The sequence below is a fragment of the Fukomys damarensis genome, unplaced genomic scaffold, assembly GCF_012274545.1.
Source record: "Fukomys damarensis isolate Sample0158 unplaced genomic scaffold, DMR_v1.0_HiC HiC_scaffold_24, whole genome shotgun sequence".
Classification (NCBI taxonomy): Eukaryota; Metazoa; Chordata; class Mammalia; order Rodentia; family Bathyergidae; genus Fukomys; species Fukomys damarensis.
The window spans coordinates 60,216,453-60,233,243 of NW_022900936.1; the positions used below are offsets into that span (position 1 = coordinate 60,216,453).

General features: G+C 36.3%; 1 protein-coding gene across 3 annotated transcripts in view; it reads right to left on the minus strand.

The window, feature by feature from the left end:
- The window catches only part of Lsamp (limbic system associated membrane protein), a 1,351,571-nt gene that overhangs the window by 283,345 nt on the left and 1,051,435 nt on the right, over positions 1 to 16,791 (minus strand). For all 3 annotated transcript variants that reach the window (XM_033768029.1, XM_010630058.2, XM_010630057.2), the window contains one exon: positions 7,794 to 8,026. In XM_033768029.1, the coding sequence (XP_033623920.1) occupies positions 7,794 to 8,026 (233 nt within the window). The remainder of the gene's footprint in view (positions 1 to 7,793; positions 8,027 to 16,791) is intronic.

A 16,791-nucleotide genomic window follows, 5' to 3' on the forward strand; every position in this document is an offset into this window, starting at 1 on the left:
ATATATATAAAATGTGTGTATATTTTTTCTTGAGTTTTTAATCATGTTAATTAAAAATCCCCTTTAATATTTTAAGAATATAGTGTTTCACATAATATGAGCTACAAATGATTTATAGTGGCTTTCAGTTGTATTTGAAGTTTTTTGAAAGTATATATTTCTTGCTGAGGCAAATCTAGTTCTAGTCCTTGTACTATGATAACTGTCTTTCTTCCTTTATTTTCTCTTATTTTTAAGAAGGACAAATGCAGACATAAGTACTTTGGATAAACAGTGCATAAAAAGTGATTATTTAATTTGGAAACTAAATAGCAGGCCACAGATACGCACAGAGGGATTAGAGATAGTAAATAATAATAAGGGGACTGGATTGAACTAGATAAAACTAGAGGCCCTTTGAAAAAGGAGAAATTAAGTCAAAACTACAGGATGTATTAGTCCCAAATATTTTCTGTACCAAATTTCACTTCTTTACTACATTAGTTATCTGATTCCTGAGGTGGTATTTCAAGTATTCAAGTATTTCCTGATGTATTTCAAGTCTGAACCTGACCTATTAGTAGCCAATCAAGAGGGTATTATCTGAAAAATTAAGCTGAAGAGCAGCAAAATTAGTGTAAAAATCCCAAATAATATTTCCAGCCAATCATTAAAAATCTTAATAATCAACAAAATTAATCCAAGAGCAAATCTAACGTGAAGATTTCAAATTCTTATTTTGATAGATCCTTAAAAATTCCAAAAATGGGCATCCGAAATGAACAGATATTTCTCATACAAAGAAGTGAAAGCAGCAAGAAAATATATGAAAAAATGTTCCACATCACTGGTCATTCGAGAGATGCAGATGAAAACAACACTAAGATTCCACCTCACCCCACAAAGAATGGCTGCTATCAAGAAATCACACAATAACAAATGTTGGCGGGGTTGTGGGGAGAAAGAAACCCTCCTCCATTGTTGGTGGGAGTGCAGACTAGTGCAACCACTATGGAAATCAAATTCTTATTTTGATAGAATTCCTTAAAAATGAAAATATCTAGAAGCCGAATTCAAATAGCATGAAATTCTGTAGGCAATGATCAAATGTTGAAAATAATAGACCATGTAAAATTATGTTTATTAAAGAAGAAAAGAATAATACGAGGGAGGAGAGAAAGACTGCAGTACAAAAGAAAAGAAGACAGACAGTAAGAGGGAAAATACCTCATATAGCTGTAGGGTATTTTTAAAGTGATATTAACCAAATTATGACAGCATAAGATAGCAAAAGGCTCTACATAGCAATGACCCACTACTTTGGATACCAACCTAAAAATTATGCAGTACCAGGTTCATAAATTGAAAGTAGGATAAATAGTGGAAGGTATGATGAATAGGGTATTTTAAAATAAGATTAATAAAAGATGGTCAGACTTTCCTTTCTACTCATATACCTATCAAAGTTATTAATACCTTCATTTTGGGGGGCATAAATATCAACTATCACCAGGGCTCAGTCATCCCCAATTAAACACTGTTTTTGATGAATATGCAGGGTTATTTCTGAATTTACCATGTAACCCTCTAGTACCTCCTCAGTATAGTTTTAGGCATACCGATGCAGAGCTATATCAGAGAACGAGCAGGCAGGCAGCAGTAAGTCCCTCTCATGGACTGCTCAGATCCCCAGAACAGCATGTGACTTCAGTGTGTGCGTCTGCGTCACCTGCAGAACACAATGTGTTTGCAAGTTTTGGCCTCACCCTGGAGCATTCTGATTCACTTGTTCTGGATCTGGCTCTCGAGTGTGTGCATTTTGAGAAGGGTAATGAACCAAAGTGCTGGCTTTGCCTCAGGTTGGGCAAGGATCATCTCAAGAGAAGCACTACTTCAATACATGTGGCTCCATAATCAGATAGATAAGAGAATCACAGAACTGTAACCTTTGGAGCAAAAATAAATAAATAAAGGCATCATTAATTGGAATGCTTAATAATTATCTTCTTATTTTATTGACTGTGAAGTCAAGGGGGATTACTGTTATCATCATCATCATCATCGTTTGCTGTTGTTGCTGTTGCACTGCTGGGGATTGAACCCAGGGCCATCACATGGACCTACATCCTCAGCCCTTATTTATTTACTTATCTTGATAGGATGTCGGGCTGAGTCAATAAGTTGCACAGGATAGGCTTGAACTTGTGGTGTTCCTGCCTCAGCCACTCAGACTGTTGAGATTATGGGCATGTGCTAAAGGTGATATTTTCTTAATCTTTGATCTTGTACTCTGTAAATATCTTGGCATCGGAGCCCAAAAGTCCAGCTTAGATATTAAGTCCATCAATGTGTTAAGTATCTCAAATATATATTTATATTTGTGTAGTGTATTTTGTATGTAATGAACTAATAAAAACTGAAAAGTTTTCTGTAAAAAATAATCACCAAACTAAGAGAGAAAATATTGCAGATGTTGAAAAGTCACTAAGTGGTAGAAAAATGTGTAAATATATATATATATATATATATATATATTCATCTAGAATGTTTCTGTTGAATGCAAAAGAAAGGTGAGCATATAAGCACTAACACATTTATAGAGTTGAGATATTTTACACTTCTTTTTTTTTTTTGAGACTTTCTTTCTCTTGGGTTAAACGGCTTTCAAGGGCCCAAGCTGGGCCATTAAAGTTAAGATACTTGCTATTCTATTTCTTCTATGTCTCATACTCTGTAAGATTAATTATCAGAATATTTGGAGGTGCAACATTGTCAGAAATTGAGTGAAATTACACAGCATCATTGTTCCATACAATTTTCAAACATAAAATTCTTTCAGGACAGTGATTCTCAAAGTATGGTCCTTATAACCAGTGGTATCAATATCACCTTAGAACTTTCTATAAATGCAAATTCTCAGGTACTGCACAGATCTACTGAGTCAGAAATTCCAGGGGAGATTCCACCACATAAAATGTGGCAAAACCTCTAAGTGTAGCTGATGCGAACTGCCTTTTTTGACTCAGACATCTTTAATAAATGTGAGTAAAAGTGTAAAGTGATGCTAGTTTAATAAGCCTTCTGGAGTCCAAAGAAAATAGCTAAAGACTAGATGCTGAGGAAAGGGGCAGCTGACATATCAGTTGGAGGGGCCCACAATAAAAACTGACTGAGCTAACTGCATGGAATAAGAGATTATGAATAAAATCAGCAGCTGGATTCTGGGTAGCATTCCACTGTGGCAGACACCTCTGCCCAGTATGAACAGGCTACAGTGGCACATGCTTCTTGCCCTTCCATGATCCGGCTGTTACATCGTAAGTAGCAGAGCTTGACTGAGTTCATTCCCAGTCAAGGTCAAGTGACTCCAACTAAATTCTTCCCTCTGAATTAACCATTTGTTCTCTTCAGCAAAGACATGCTTGTGCCCTCATTCTATAGTTTGGACTGCTTGGTACTTGGTATCAGCAGGTGCCCCAGCTCCTGTCCAGCTTCCCCACTTCCCACACTTGTAATGAATGAATGTACACTGGGTGTCCTGGGAGTTCTTTGTCTTTGCTGCCGAGAGCAGCTTAGATCAGCCCAAGACTCAGTTTCTTTCACATCTCTATCTCTGTGTTTCTTTTAATTCCTACGTTCCTATCTCATGGACTTGGTATGGGCTTGCAGGAGGCCCGGGCCACTATTGGGGTCTCTACCAACTCCCATTACCCTTTCACTGTACCCCACATGATAGTGAGCCTCACAGAAATATTGGAGCAGCAATAGCATCGTGGCATTTATCATCATTGTCATCATCTTCATCCTCATCCTCTTCATCGTCATTTATCTGGTGAGAACACATTATTTCCAGACATCAGGCTGGGTGATCATCGAACGTATTCTTTATAATAAATTTAGTAGAATTTTAATATTTAAATTTGTATCTGTATCTCACATGTAACAAAGCTGAGCATTGAAAAATCAAAGTGGTTTACTCCCAAGCCTATTTGGATAGGATGAAGGAAAAGTGAGATTACAATCAGGCAGCATGACTGCAAAGCTCACTTTCTTAAGCACTATTCTTTAGTGATTCTCCTCGCACCTTTGATCTATGAGTGATCTTGTCATTAGCTAATGAAAAAGAGCCAAGTGCTCATTAAATAATTGGTTAAGAAACCCAGTTGTGGTGGCACATGCCTAGAATCCCAACATTCTGGAGCCTAGGGCAGAGCAATCACTGTGAGAGGTCTGAGCAACACAGTGAATTCAAAGCCATGCTACACTAGGTAGGAAGACCCTGGAGAGGGGAGGGGACAGAGACAGACAGAGAAAGAGAGAAGAGAGAGATTGTCAAAACTGATTTTCAAAAACCACAAGACATACTCAAGGCACTACACAAAATAACCAAAAGGCCCTTACATTCTGAAGGAAGGTGCTATGAAATGGGGGAAATAAGGATGCCAAGCCATACCTATAATAAAAAATTGAGGTGGTAAAAATCATGGAGATGTGAGTCACCGAGTAGAAATCAGTGAGAAGAGTACGAGTGGATGGGATTCCTGACAACCACAAAGTGAGTGTCATAAAGAGAGATGGTTCAACTGTCTGGTGAAAGAAATCAAATTATTATGGGCAGCTAAGTTAGATGAAAATTAACATACAGTCAGAGAGGGACTACTGGGCTGTCAAGAAAGTCAGTGAAAGGTAGAGATTTCAGAGTCACAGCTAGAAGCGCGACTGAAGAAGATGAGGTTGGTCTTGAGGTTAAAATCACAAATGGTCAGACTTGGGCACTTCCCTAAGGGATGAATGGAAATTTGAGATTGTACTCTATTTGGTATTACTCTGCTCATTAAGTCCAGATACACATGGGAAGACCCCGGTGGGTGACCAGAACATCTGGGCCCATCCCTTCTCGAGAACATTCCTATTTTCCAAGTCACAGAGGAGCCACGGCTGATGTCATCCATACGCCTTTGCTACTTTGCTGGATTTCCTATTGCATCAATACTGGCAGAGTGGCTGTGTAATCTTTCTGGATGATTATAGTTTGACCTAGTTTGTACCCGCCCTGTGATTTTGCACTATAAAACATTCTCAGAGAATGACCTTGGTGGCAACCTGCTCATCCTAGTCCTAACCTCCTGTGTCCTTTGGAATTCATGTTTCTTCAAATTTGAGAAGCATGAATTCGACACATCTGACATCAACAGGTTGGGAATTATATCCTATATCAAAATATCTAGATACATGCAACTGTCCGAAAGAACCCCCTGGATGACGCAGTCCCAAGGAAAAGACAATCCTTTCTTCATCCTTCTTATAAGTAGAGGCTTTGCTGCTCGTGGTCTCTTTGAAGGCAATAGGGTTAAGAAAAAAATAAGAATTTGAATCACACTGATAGGGATCTGGAATGCAGTTCTAGGCCTAGAGAGAGCTCTAGACAAATTCCTTATTGCCTCTGAACTGTAACCTTTTTCACACATATAATAAAATTTTTCACATCTACATAATAGTACATATTAGAATTAAACAAGGTAATAAACAAACAGAACTTGGCAGCTGTGTTGACTTTTTTCCATCCCATAACACTAAATTAAATTTCACCTACACTGCCATGGTATGAAGGTACGCACAGTATGTTCTGAGATCTGATTTTAACAATCTTGGGATGGTCAGGATTTCAGATTTAAAAATAAACCTTTCAAGTAGTCCTGAAATTCAAAAGGAAAAATTCCATTCCAGGAGACAGTGTTTTAAATGTGATTCCAGATCTGCTCAGCTCTTAGCTAACTACTCCCTGAACTCGCCGGGTGACCTACAACAAGTAATATAAATTTGATGATCTTTTCTCTCATCTTTCTCTCACCAAAGAACTGATTATCTGATTTTTTAGTGTAGGACAACACAAAATATCTATTTTGGTCTCTAGAAGCTTTCTAATGACAATAAAGCATTCAAAGTACTAAGATTGTATTGAATTCTTACAACTACTCAGATTTGTTTTCAAGTAAAATATTCTATAAAGAAATATATTAAAGTGTATGAAGGGGAGGGGAGGGGAGGGTGAAGGGAGGGTGGGGACAAGGGGAAAAAATGAGAACCAAGACCTGGCATGTAAAGGTACAAGATCCCAGTAATCAATGTAACTGTACCGTCTACCTAGAATGTACCAACAAATTAAATTTTTAAAAAAGAAATACTGTAATAAATATCTTTGTAGATGAAAAAAATATATGAATAAAACATATCAAAAATCAAAGGAGAAAGTCACAATGTATACACAATAACCATTCATTAAGTAAAAGCTGTTCTAAAAAGTCATATGTAAACAAGTTATCACTTCTCCCTAGTTCATAGAATCAAGTAGAAATTATCTATTTGGAAGTAGGAGTCTGTGTGTGTGTGTGTGTGCATGTGGTTGCATGCATGTGTGTGTACACTTGTACATGTTTTGAATGAGCTGCTAAATTAACTCTTTGACATATTTACATAATTCTACTTATATTTACATTGTAAATGTGTTGGCTGAGATCTAAAGACTAATATCTCTCATGATAGAGTTCAAGCACTCTCCATTAAACTGTAAGGAAAGCATCTTATGCTTTGGCTACGACTGGAACTCTGCAAATCAGTAGACATGCCTTTTATGAGAAATAAAATGAAGCTGTCAGCCATTGCAAATGTACCAAGATAGAGGTCACATGACTAAACTACCAGGCAGTCTCTGATGTATTTTATTCCAGTTTCAATCTATTAATCAGAAGATCTGGGAAAGCAATAATTTAAATGTGGCAATAATCAATTCCATAACACATTAATAGAAGCTACATTCAAAGTTCGCCACACCACTGACTCCACTGGAATCCTGACAGGAGCCCTAGAGCCATGCCTAATTTGCATTAAATCTACATAAAATTGTAAATCAAAGTACATGAACACAGCCCTGATATTTGTTAGTGCTTAGATCTTTCCTGATCGATGGACTGAAACTGCTGCTGTGTTGACTTTGCTTGCAAAAAAATCTGTGCAGTTGATCAGCTTTGTTTCCATTCTGCAATTATGGGGAAACAGACCCAAGAGAGCTATAGTTTGGGGGCATGTGTATGAATTTTAGGGTTTCCACTCTGTAAAATCATGACTCAGATGTGCCTTCTGGATGGAATCTCCCATCTAGAAACAATTTGTCCCCAGTGACTTTGGAGACCCTTGTCACTGGACTTGCTCAGAGGGACATTATTTATTAATTGAAGATACAAACAACACAGAAATCTGGATGGCCAAGAAAATAACCTTCACCTATGGAATTTTAATTTTTCCCAAAAGATTTTTGCTGTCAAATAACCAGATAATCATTGACTATCTTTGGGACAAGAGTAGATACAACCAAACTTTCCTAAATTCAAATTGTCCCAGTAGTTTGGGAATGTGAGCTTCCTATAGTTCTAAGGACTCTGTGTATCTGTTTTCAAACTCAGAGATAGGAGAAACATTCTCACCAAAGTGCTGGCTCACAATTTGCCTCTCTGCTCAGTATCCTCATTTTTTTTTTTTTTTTTTTTCTTTTTTTTTTTTTTTTTTTTTTTTTTTTTTTGTACCGGGTATCCAACTCAGGACTTTCTGCTTTCGAGGCAGGATGAGCTAAATCCCTGGCCTTCAGTATTCTCACTTTAAGTCTATATTCTAAAAAGAAAACAGACACTAAGTGCAATAATATATTCTGAAGCCTCTGGTTTTCAGAAAGGATTTTGCGAATATTTCCTACATTGTGGTTACTCCCGCCCTCCGTCTCTCACCTTCCTACCTACCCACTTAGCCTACCTTTTTCTTACCTTGAACGATCAAGTAAACTTGGGAGGTCTTGGGCTCATGCTGTGTCTGAACGGAGCATGTGTAGGAACCCTCATCATAGACATCCACTTTCTGGATTCGGAGGCTGTATTCCAGAGAATGGCGTTTCTCCAGCTCAACCCGGGGATCCAGAGACCACTTGTCATGTCCAGCGAAAATGATGCCAGAACGGTTCAACCAGGCCACCTTTGAGTTCTTGTCTTCTACAACACATCTGACAGAGCAGAGGAATAATGTTAGTGCTGTAAACCATAACTGCATTTGCTTTCATTCTCCCCGTGATTGGACTCATCAAGACCAATCAAGAAAAATGATGATATGCATAATGAAATAATACCATGACATTTCTTGCGGTCCTAAGTATTTTCACTATTTCTTTTAAGATCTAATTACCAGCCAATGGGTGAATGTCATATTAGATTCAGTTCAGCAATAAACAATCTGAGTGTAAGTAATACAGGCCAATAAAGTTAAATGAGTATTGACTTCCCAATGGATTTTCCTCATGTTGTTTAGGAAAAGGTCACTCACATAGAAGTCCATCTGTTTAAATATTTTCTAGAATTACACAATTGATATTGTGGCTCTGTTAATCCATCTTGAGCCAAAGTTTTCTGTCATTAATATTTTCTATCATTTTTTATGATGGTAGGTTCAAGTTTTGCTCCACAGTTACAGGAACTGCAGAAAATTTGAAAGTTCACTTTGTACACTGAGGAGCTTTGAATGGCCATGCACAGGAATGAAGTGTGTGAGTAGGCACAAGGGTAAATGGACAGGCGTTGTATCAAGGACTTCAAAGCGAACACCACCTGGCATAAATTGCATTCCAGCTGCTGAGGGCGCCAGGTTGTCTGATGGCAAGACTGTTAACTAGCAGCACTCTGGTCATACTGAATGAATGTAATTTTTCAATGGAGATGAAGAAATAAATTTTACATTTGATATTTCAGAGGAGGTAAGGTAAAAATGCTTGTTTAAATGAACTTTTTTTTTTAGAAACTCAAAATGCTCTCCTTCTCAAATTGCAAAGAGGGAATAAAGAACTGGATTAGTGGAGAAGTAAATGTTTCACAGTGAGTGCAGTTTTTTCCTTCAATTTTCCATCTAAGAATCCAACAATGAAGAAATGAAGCAAAACTACACGCAAACAGACAAACAACTCCACCTTCTCGGTGTATTCCTCTGGCAAGACTTTAGGCTGCCTCACAGGAATATATTACCAGATCCTGCCTACAGCTGTAGAGTCAGCCGCTCCACACTTGAGGGTATGAGGGGCAGAAAGAGCTAGGAGTACCACAGCAGGGTAATGAAAACCATGTCACCCTGGATTTTCTAAAGAGAGGGGAAGCCAGGTTGTCACTCAGGTTAAAGAAGCTGAGCAGAGAGATTCCACACCCATGCATGGAAAACGAGTTGATGAAAAATCCAAAAGCTGTCTACAGGGATGCAAAAGCCAACTCATCCCATAAGAACAGCCGAATGAATATTTTAAAATGTTGCATCTGTGATACAAAGACCTCCTTATCCAAATATTCTAGGTGAATTATATATTTTATTTGGAGTGAGAATTTGACTTACATTGGGTGTCAAGGCATTGCAATGAGAGGTCGAGTTACTTACTTTTCTTCTTTCCCATTTGTTCTCATAAATATAGCCGGATGTAGGTACCATTTAGTGTTTGAATTTCCCAGTGTGTATTTTTCTACCATGAAGATTTTATTGGGAATAATTCTTTATGTGTGCTTGATAATTTAGAGCTCCTCTATGAGGAGCACAAGTTCACTTTAGGGATGCGGGCTGCTTCTTGCCAGACTTGATATGACTTATTCTTTTTGGCCTTTGTGTAGCATCACTTCTTTGTCCTCGGTGATGATATTCACCACTCTTTTTAACTTAGAGTCACTTAGGGTTCAATTAAAGGCTGTTTGCTGTTTTATTCTAGACCATAAATGAAGCTATGAAATGTACACTTACAATGTTTTTCTTTTCTACTGAGAAAAATTAAAATTTCCCTAGGTAAATATATGTTACCTTTTACCACATTTCCCCTCGCACTTTTCTCACCTGCACAGCTCAACACAGCAATAGCTACATTTGCTAGTCACAGAGAATTATTCTGAATCTCCTTTAGTTCAAAATGTGACCCTAGTCTGTTCATTTTGAAATTATATCAGCTTATACATTGAATAACAACAGATTTTGTCTTATTCACTGGATTAACACTAAAATGGAATAAAATAGGCATGTATTAAATGTCTTTCATGTAAACTAACAGGATCATACATGTAGACACAGGATGTGAGGTTACCCGTCTTCCATGCCTTCCTCCAAAGAGCATCCAGGAATAAATTGAACAAGATGACTTTCCCTGACCAAGTAGAGGTTTAGGTCAGGTATTTATGTTCCTTTGACATTATGGAACTTTTTATAACGAAATTAAAATCACACAGATCATTATTCAAAGTTATTCTCTGAGAATAATAATATCTATCTTGACTAAAAATGGAATTGACTATTTCAGCAAAATTGCCAGACTCATAAAAATGCATCCACTGAAAAAAATGCACTATGTGGAAATTTTGACATGACAATCTATATAATATTTTATTTTTACCTTGGGTTTCATCTCTATTTAGTTTTAAAATTTATCTTTTACTCACAAACAAGTGAAAAGTATATTCAAATATACACAATTTTTACTGACTAAAATGGGTATGTAAACTCCAAGTGCCAAAGCACAATATGGTATTTTTAAAAAGGAAATAATTTCTCTAAATCTTTAATGATTCTTTATTCTTTAGTCAAAATTTCCAAAACAAATGTATTTACCCTATAAACTACAACATAATCCTTCTGCAACATGATTAAAACATTCCTAACGAAAAACTAGCAAAGGAATTTCAGAATTTTTAAAATTTTTCAAATCCTGATTTAAGGCAGTGACTATTTTAAACCATAAAAGATACAGATATGGAAAAAGCCAAATGAGTACTCTCAGTTATACAACTCTGATTATTAAGTAACAATATTCAGTCACACAGGGTAATTACAGACCACCTGACTACGCTAAATGAGAAATATACTGAAAGATCCAGGCTTTCAACATTCTAGCTGAGCTTGCATCTAGGAGGAAGTTGGCTTGATCATGTGATAGCCAGGCCGGGAGGGTCATGCTGACACACTATAATAATGAATGCTTGCCTGCCTAGAATGGTGCTTTAGTACTGGAAATTGTGGTTGAAAATTATATATCTCGAGAGTTTATCTCCAAAACTCAGCCTGGCTAAATCAGGAAATGTAGCGGTGTATTAAAAATTCCTTTAGTGTTGTATGTTGGTTGACTTAATTGAGATTTAGATAGGGCTGAAATCTAACCAGAGTAGATATTTGTGCCACTGAGAGGGTCAGAGAATGTCCCTTTAGTTTGGATGGGATTTCCAGGTGTGGTGGTATGAAACAGAGAATTACCTCTCTAGAAATCTTTTGGTGTCAGTGTCCTATCATTTTACTTTTTTCCTTCTTATAAGCTCATCAAACTCAACATTGCATTAGAGTTACTTGTATTTATCTTTATTCGTGAGATTATTAAAGCCATGACTTTCTTGTAATTTACTCATGAAGCCCTTACTGAGCCTAGTGGTGTAAACAACATCTATGTAGTGACTTTGAAATGTGAAAGAAATTTAGTGAATTTGATTTAACAAATAGTTATTAGGCCGTCTATTAAATCTTTATTAAATTTCTAATAGGTAAGGAGTATATTAGTAAACTTTAACATTCCTTAAGATTAATTATAATGATCTGATAAAAGCAAAACAAAGGGAATTATTGGATATATTACAAAACTGAAAGGGAAGGGAAGAAAGAATGTGCTGTTAGTTTTCACTTTGAAGAAAGATCACTTCTGTGAAGTAATAATTTAAATTGCATGTAAAACAGCATGAAAAGCAGTATAAAGCACTAAATAAGTGTTTAAGAATTGGCCCACTTGAACTATGAACCATTAAATATCAGTATGTCACCTACTTTAACTATACAACTATGAGTTTTTAAAAATCGGCTTTGAATGTAACAGAAAAAGTAAGCAGACAAACTTTTATCTTCTCTGCTCAATATCTCCAAATCCATAAAACGTGTTACGAAAAATCAATGCACTTATAAAAATCTCAAGCATTGGATCTCTGCAAAGGCTTTATACCAAGCATGTTGTGCACACGTACATGAACAAGTACAATGACAATTCTCCCCATACTTCACAATGCTGGGAATCATACCTCTAAAATCATGAATATAATGGGATTCAGAAAAGAAATGCTCAATTGCACTTGAATCAACAGATTGTTTAACAGCATATTTACTGACAGATTATCCATAATGTAAGTGATACACGTATGCCAGATATTAAGCCAATTTAATTGCTACCAGACACATCTCTTTATATTTAATAAGCATTATTGGTCAGAAATATACCAATACATCATTAGTATTTATCCAAATTTAACTTTACATAAATTTTTCCTATTTCTCAAGAGTATATAGCCTGGGTATTTTTCATTGATAATAATTATATTTTATTTAATCTGTCATTAGTTATTTATATTCCTACTTCACATGATAGGGTTTTAGGGCAGTATAACTGATTGGGTAAGAGATATTCGCTAGTATTTATCAAGTGAATGCAAGTTATGCCTCCAGATGGCTTTGATGTCTATAATAATTTTAAAAATCACAACAGGGAAAGGCCATGGATGTTGCTAAACATCTTTTAATGCACAGGTCAGTTTCCACAAAAGATGTAACCTATCCAAAATGTTAATAAAGCCAAGGTCCAAAATTCTTGAGTTAGGTCTTTGTTTCTCAATTTAAATATCTGGACTTTTAGGGAAAAAAGTTAAAAGTGCAATGGTGTATTTTTTTTTTTTTTCTGTTTTTTCGGTACTGAGGATCGAACTCGGGTCCTTGCACTTGCAAGGCAGGCCACCGAACCGCTGATCTAAATCCCCGGCCCACAATGGTGTATTTTTGATAAGCATATTCTTTTACATTTTAAGGTACTTAATTATTACTAGCTAAGTCTGTGAAGTATAAGTCAAGTTCCCGACAAAGACACTACAGTGAGACCTAGCAGCACTTTGGTTATAGTTAACAGTTAAATAGAGCCCTTAAAAAGGTGGGATGGATAGGGGAAGGGAAATAAGGGAAAAGAAAAAAATGTGAGATAAAGAAAAGACAGAAATAAAGTGCTTGTAGATGGGGAGGGGAGGAGGGGGTGAAGAGAGGGCAGGGACAAGAGGAAAAAATGAGAACCAAGACCTGTCATATAGAGGTACAAGATCCCAACAATGAATGTAACTGTACTATATCCCTAAAATGTACCAATAAACTCAATTAAAGCCGGAAAAAAATAAATAGAGCACTTAAAAACAGCCAATAGAGAGGTTTTAAATGTTTTCAGTACACACACAAAATGATATATGTCAAAAGTGATAAATATATCAATTTCCTTGATCTGATCATTTTATTATACAAATCTCTCATTCTACCCCATATAGACAATTTCTTTGTGCCAATTGAAAATTAAATCCACATTAAAATAAGTTTATAGTTAATGAATCATACCCCCTTTATTTTTAATTTTGGTATCATAATTGTGTAATCACATAATCTTATGCATAGTTGATAGTGACAGAAAAAGTTGTAATGTGATTGATTCCTAATTTAATGCTGGGGAAGTGATTTAATTTAAGTGGGTTTTTTTCCTTGTATAAAAATAGATCAGTAAAATTAAGTATAGATAAGAAAAAATCAATTCAGGTGGGAAATTTTTGAAATTTTAAGGAAATTATTAACTGTCTTGTATAGGAAAATATTCCTTTAACTTTTACTTTTTTCACATTTGTAAATCTTCTCTTTTATTTTTTGTAACATGTGGAAAGATTTAAGATGTGGATGGAAAGGAAGTCCCCAAGAATATGTTGGCCCTTTGATGCTGTTTGCTTTGAAACTTCAGACATTCAAATAAAATCTTTAGTGAATCAGCAAAACTATCACAGAATCATTTCACTCTAGAAAGAAAGATAATTGGTCTGGGAAGTGGTGCTATAAATACCAGCATTAAAGTGTGGAATCAGGAAAATTTCTAAACAAGAGATGGAATAAACCATCATGAAAATATCCCAGACTCTTATGAGTCAGAAGTCCTTAGTGTGGCTTTACAACACTATTTTAAGTATAATGAATCCCACAAACTATGCAAACACATTTTTAAAAAATCACCAAGTTAGTTAAATACCAAATTTAAGGAATTTTGAATTAGCAGTCATTTTGGATCATCTCTGCATCGTTCCATGTTCTAAGATTAGATTCAGGCAGAAATAAAAAGGAATTTGGGGATTTGCTGCTGACCCTGAGGAACTCCTATTGGTTTCTTTGTTATTTGCTACAAGAAGCTTCATTTCCCTAGCTTCCTTACTTCTAGCTTTACTTTTTTAACTTCTACCAATAAAGTAATTTTAAATTAAGGAATGTATATTTTTAGACATAACGCTATTGCCCACTTTATAGACTACAGAATAGTGTAAGCAATTTTTATATGCATTAGGAAATTTGAGAACGCCTTTGAATTGCCTAATTGTGATATTTGCTTTATTGTGAGAAGTTGAAATGGAATCTTCAAAGTCTCTGAGATATGCTGCAATAACAATATCTGAGTGGCTGGGAATTTAGCTCAGTGGTTCCGCTGCCTGCCTCACAAGCTCAAGCTCCTGATCCCTGGTACCAAAACAACAACAACAAACAAACAAAAAATCTGAGAGTTGCATAATATTTACTATCATGAAAATTTCATAAATATGTTTTGATAGTACCTGAATGTAAAAGAATGGGGAGCAAGAATTTTTATTTTGACACTTGGAAAATCTGTGATTGGAATGATAAGCAATAGTATGATGTGTGGGGTAATTTTAGACATACATAGAAGCCCCTGGCTACCCCAAAACATCCATTATTACTGAAGAGAGTCAGTGTTTTTCTCCTACAACACAGAAGTAATACCTATTTTCTTAGTGGGTAGTGGTTATTGAATGGGATAATGTGTTTAGAGTACCCCATGAGCTATAGAGGAGTTTAATAAATTTTTGTTCCTATATTCTTCCATAATATGAAGCTTGAATATTCATCCTGTAAAAATGCCAGTGTTGGACCAAAACTAACAACTTCCAAATACAGTAGTTAAATCCAATACTTGCTTATTAATAGATATCTGCAGAGAAATCTTATTTGGGGTCTGTGTTCTTTCACATCAGATTCCTCCTCGGTCCTCTCTGGTCAGCAGTGAGTCCCTGAAGCCCCCTCAGATTTAAGTGAAAAGCAGGATGATGAAGTATGGTTAGGTAGTGCAGCAGTCTAAACTGAGGCTCAGTGTATCTCTGGAATATCTTAAAAGGACTTTTGGGATATGCGTGCCTAGGCAGCTTAAATGTTTCATCACTTTCAATCAGAAGTGCTTGCTTCCAAAAAAGGCAGCGCCCGCACAGTCCTGTCGCTAAAGGTCAGCCTGAGAAGAGGACAGCAGCTGGCCCTCCTGTACTTCCTGAACTATACAGGTCGCTGCACAATTGGGCATCTTCCCGGGTTGAATGAGTCGTACCCTATGGACCTTCAGGGTGCAAGACCAGGACTATTTATCTATTCCTTCTCGGCGAGCGAATGGCAATTATATTCTCACTGAAGTAGCCAGGTCGCCAAGTCCCTTCCTTGCCTTTGAACTACAGATTCTCCTCTTCCCATACAGTTGAGAGAAGATGAGGAAAAATTTTAAATCTTGCTTTTATTTTGATTCTCCTATGAGCCTCTATCATCTGTGAAAAAAAAATTTCTTTACTTAAAAGAATAAAATACTGCCTTTAGTTGTATCTTTGAAAAAGTGAATTTAGTTTTGGGAACCTTGCTCAGATATGTAGTTAAAATGCTTACTCACTATGCAATTAAAAACAATTCCACAGCTATTTGAAGGAAAATTTGTTACCTTCTGAGTCATTATGAAGTAAATATCAAAAGTATGCTAAGTTCCAGAAGAAAGAAAAATGTGGTCTATATCATGGAGGCTTTATTCTTTATCTCATTCCAGCAGTAAGGAGAAATAAAAGTGCTTACAGTAAATTATAACACACTTAGGATGAACATTCTGATGTACCAGGCAAGGCTGCAGCAGCATAGGACTATTTTCCATAAGTCTCACTTGAAAACCCAGCCCCTCACTTTATAGTTTTATCATATACAGCATTATGCAAATGCTATCATTGGAGCAGAACATCATTATAATATGACTCATCATTGCACCACATGCACTTAGATATAATTCAGATCAAACTGTGCCCTTTAAGTCGTGACAATTAATAGATTCAGCACACGTGATTACACAATTCACACACAGAAAGTAAACAGGCAAATAAATGAGACTACCTATCCAGGCCACCATTAGGAAGGAGCTCTGCTGTCCAGTTTACTTCACTGGCAGAGTTAAAGAGATAAAGATAAAGGCAGTTAAATGTAAAGAGCAGTAGAAGTCTTTACTTTTTAAAATGGATTTTGTGGATACAAGTGTGAAATAGGGACTCCAGCAGCTGTAAATTGAAGGAGATATTATCAAACTGATCCATCATAGGTGAAGGAAATGTAGTGGGCCCCTCCCCCAGCTGACAGGAAGCTGATAGATCACTGATGAATGAATATAAATCACAAGGACACTTTTCACATGGAGAATTATAATCATAAGGAGTTTTCTATCTTCCATGTTTGATTTTCTATCACCACTTTCCACTCCATGTCACTTCCTATATTTCTTATTTCACCCCATTTTTTTGTCTTCAGCATTGTCTTCCAAAGGACAGGAGTGTGAGGACTTCACCTTTGTTTGACAACCTATTATTGTGGTTTTTCTTTCTCTCCTCATCGCATTTTTCTCCCTCATCTAAA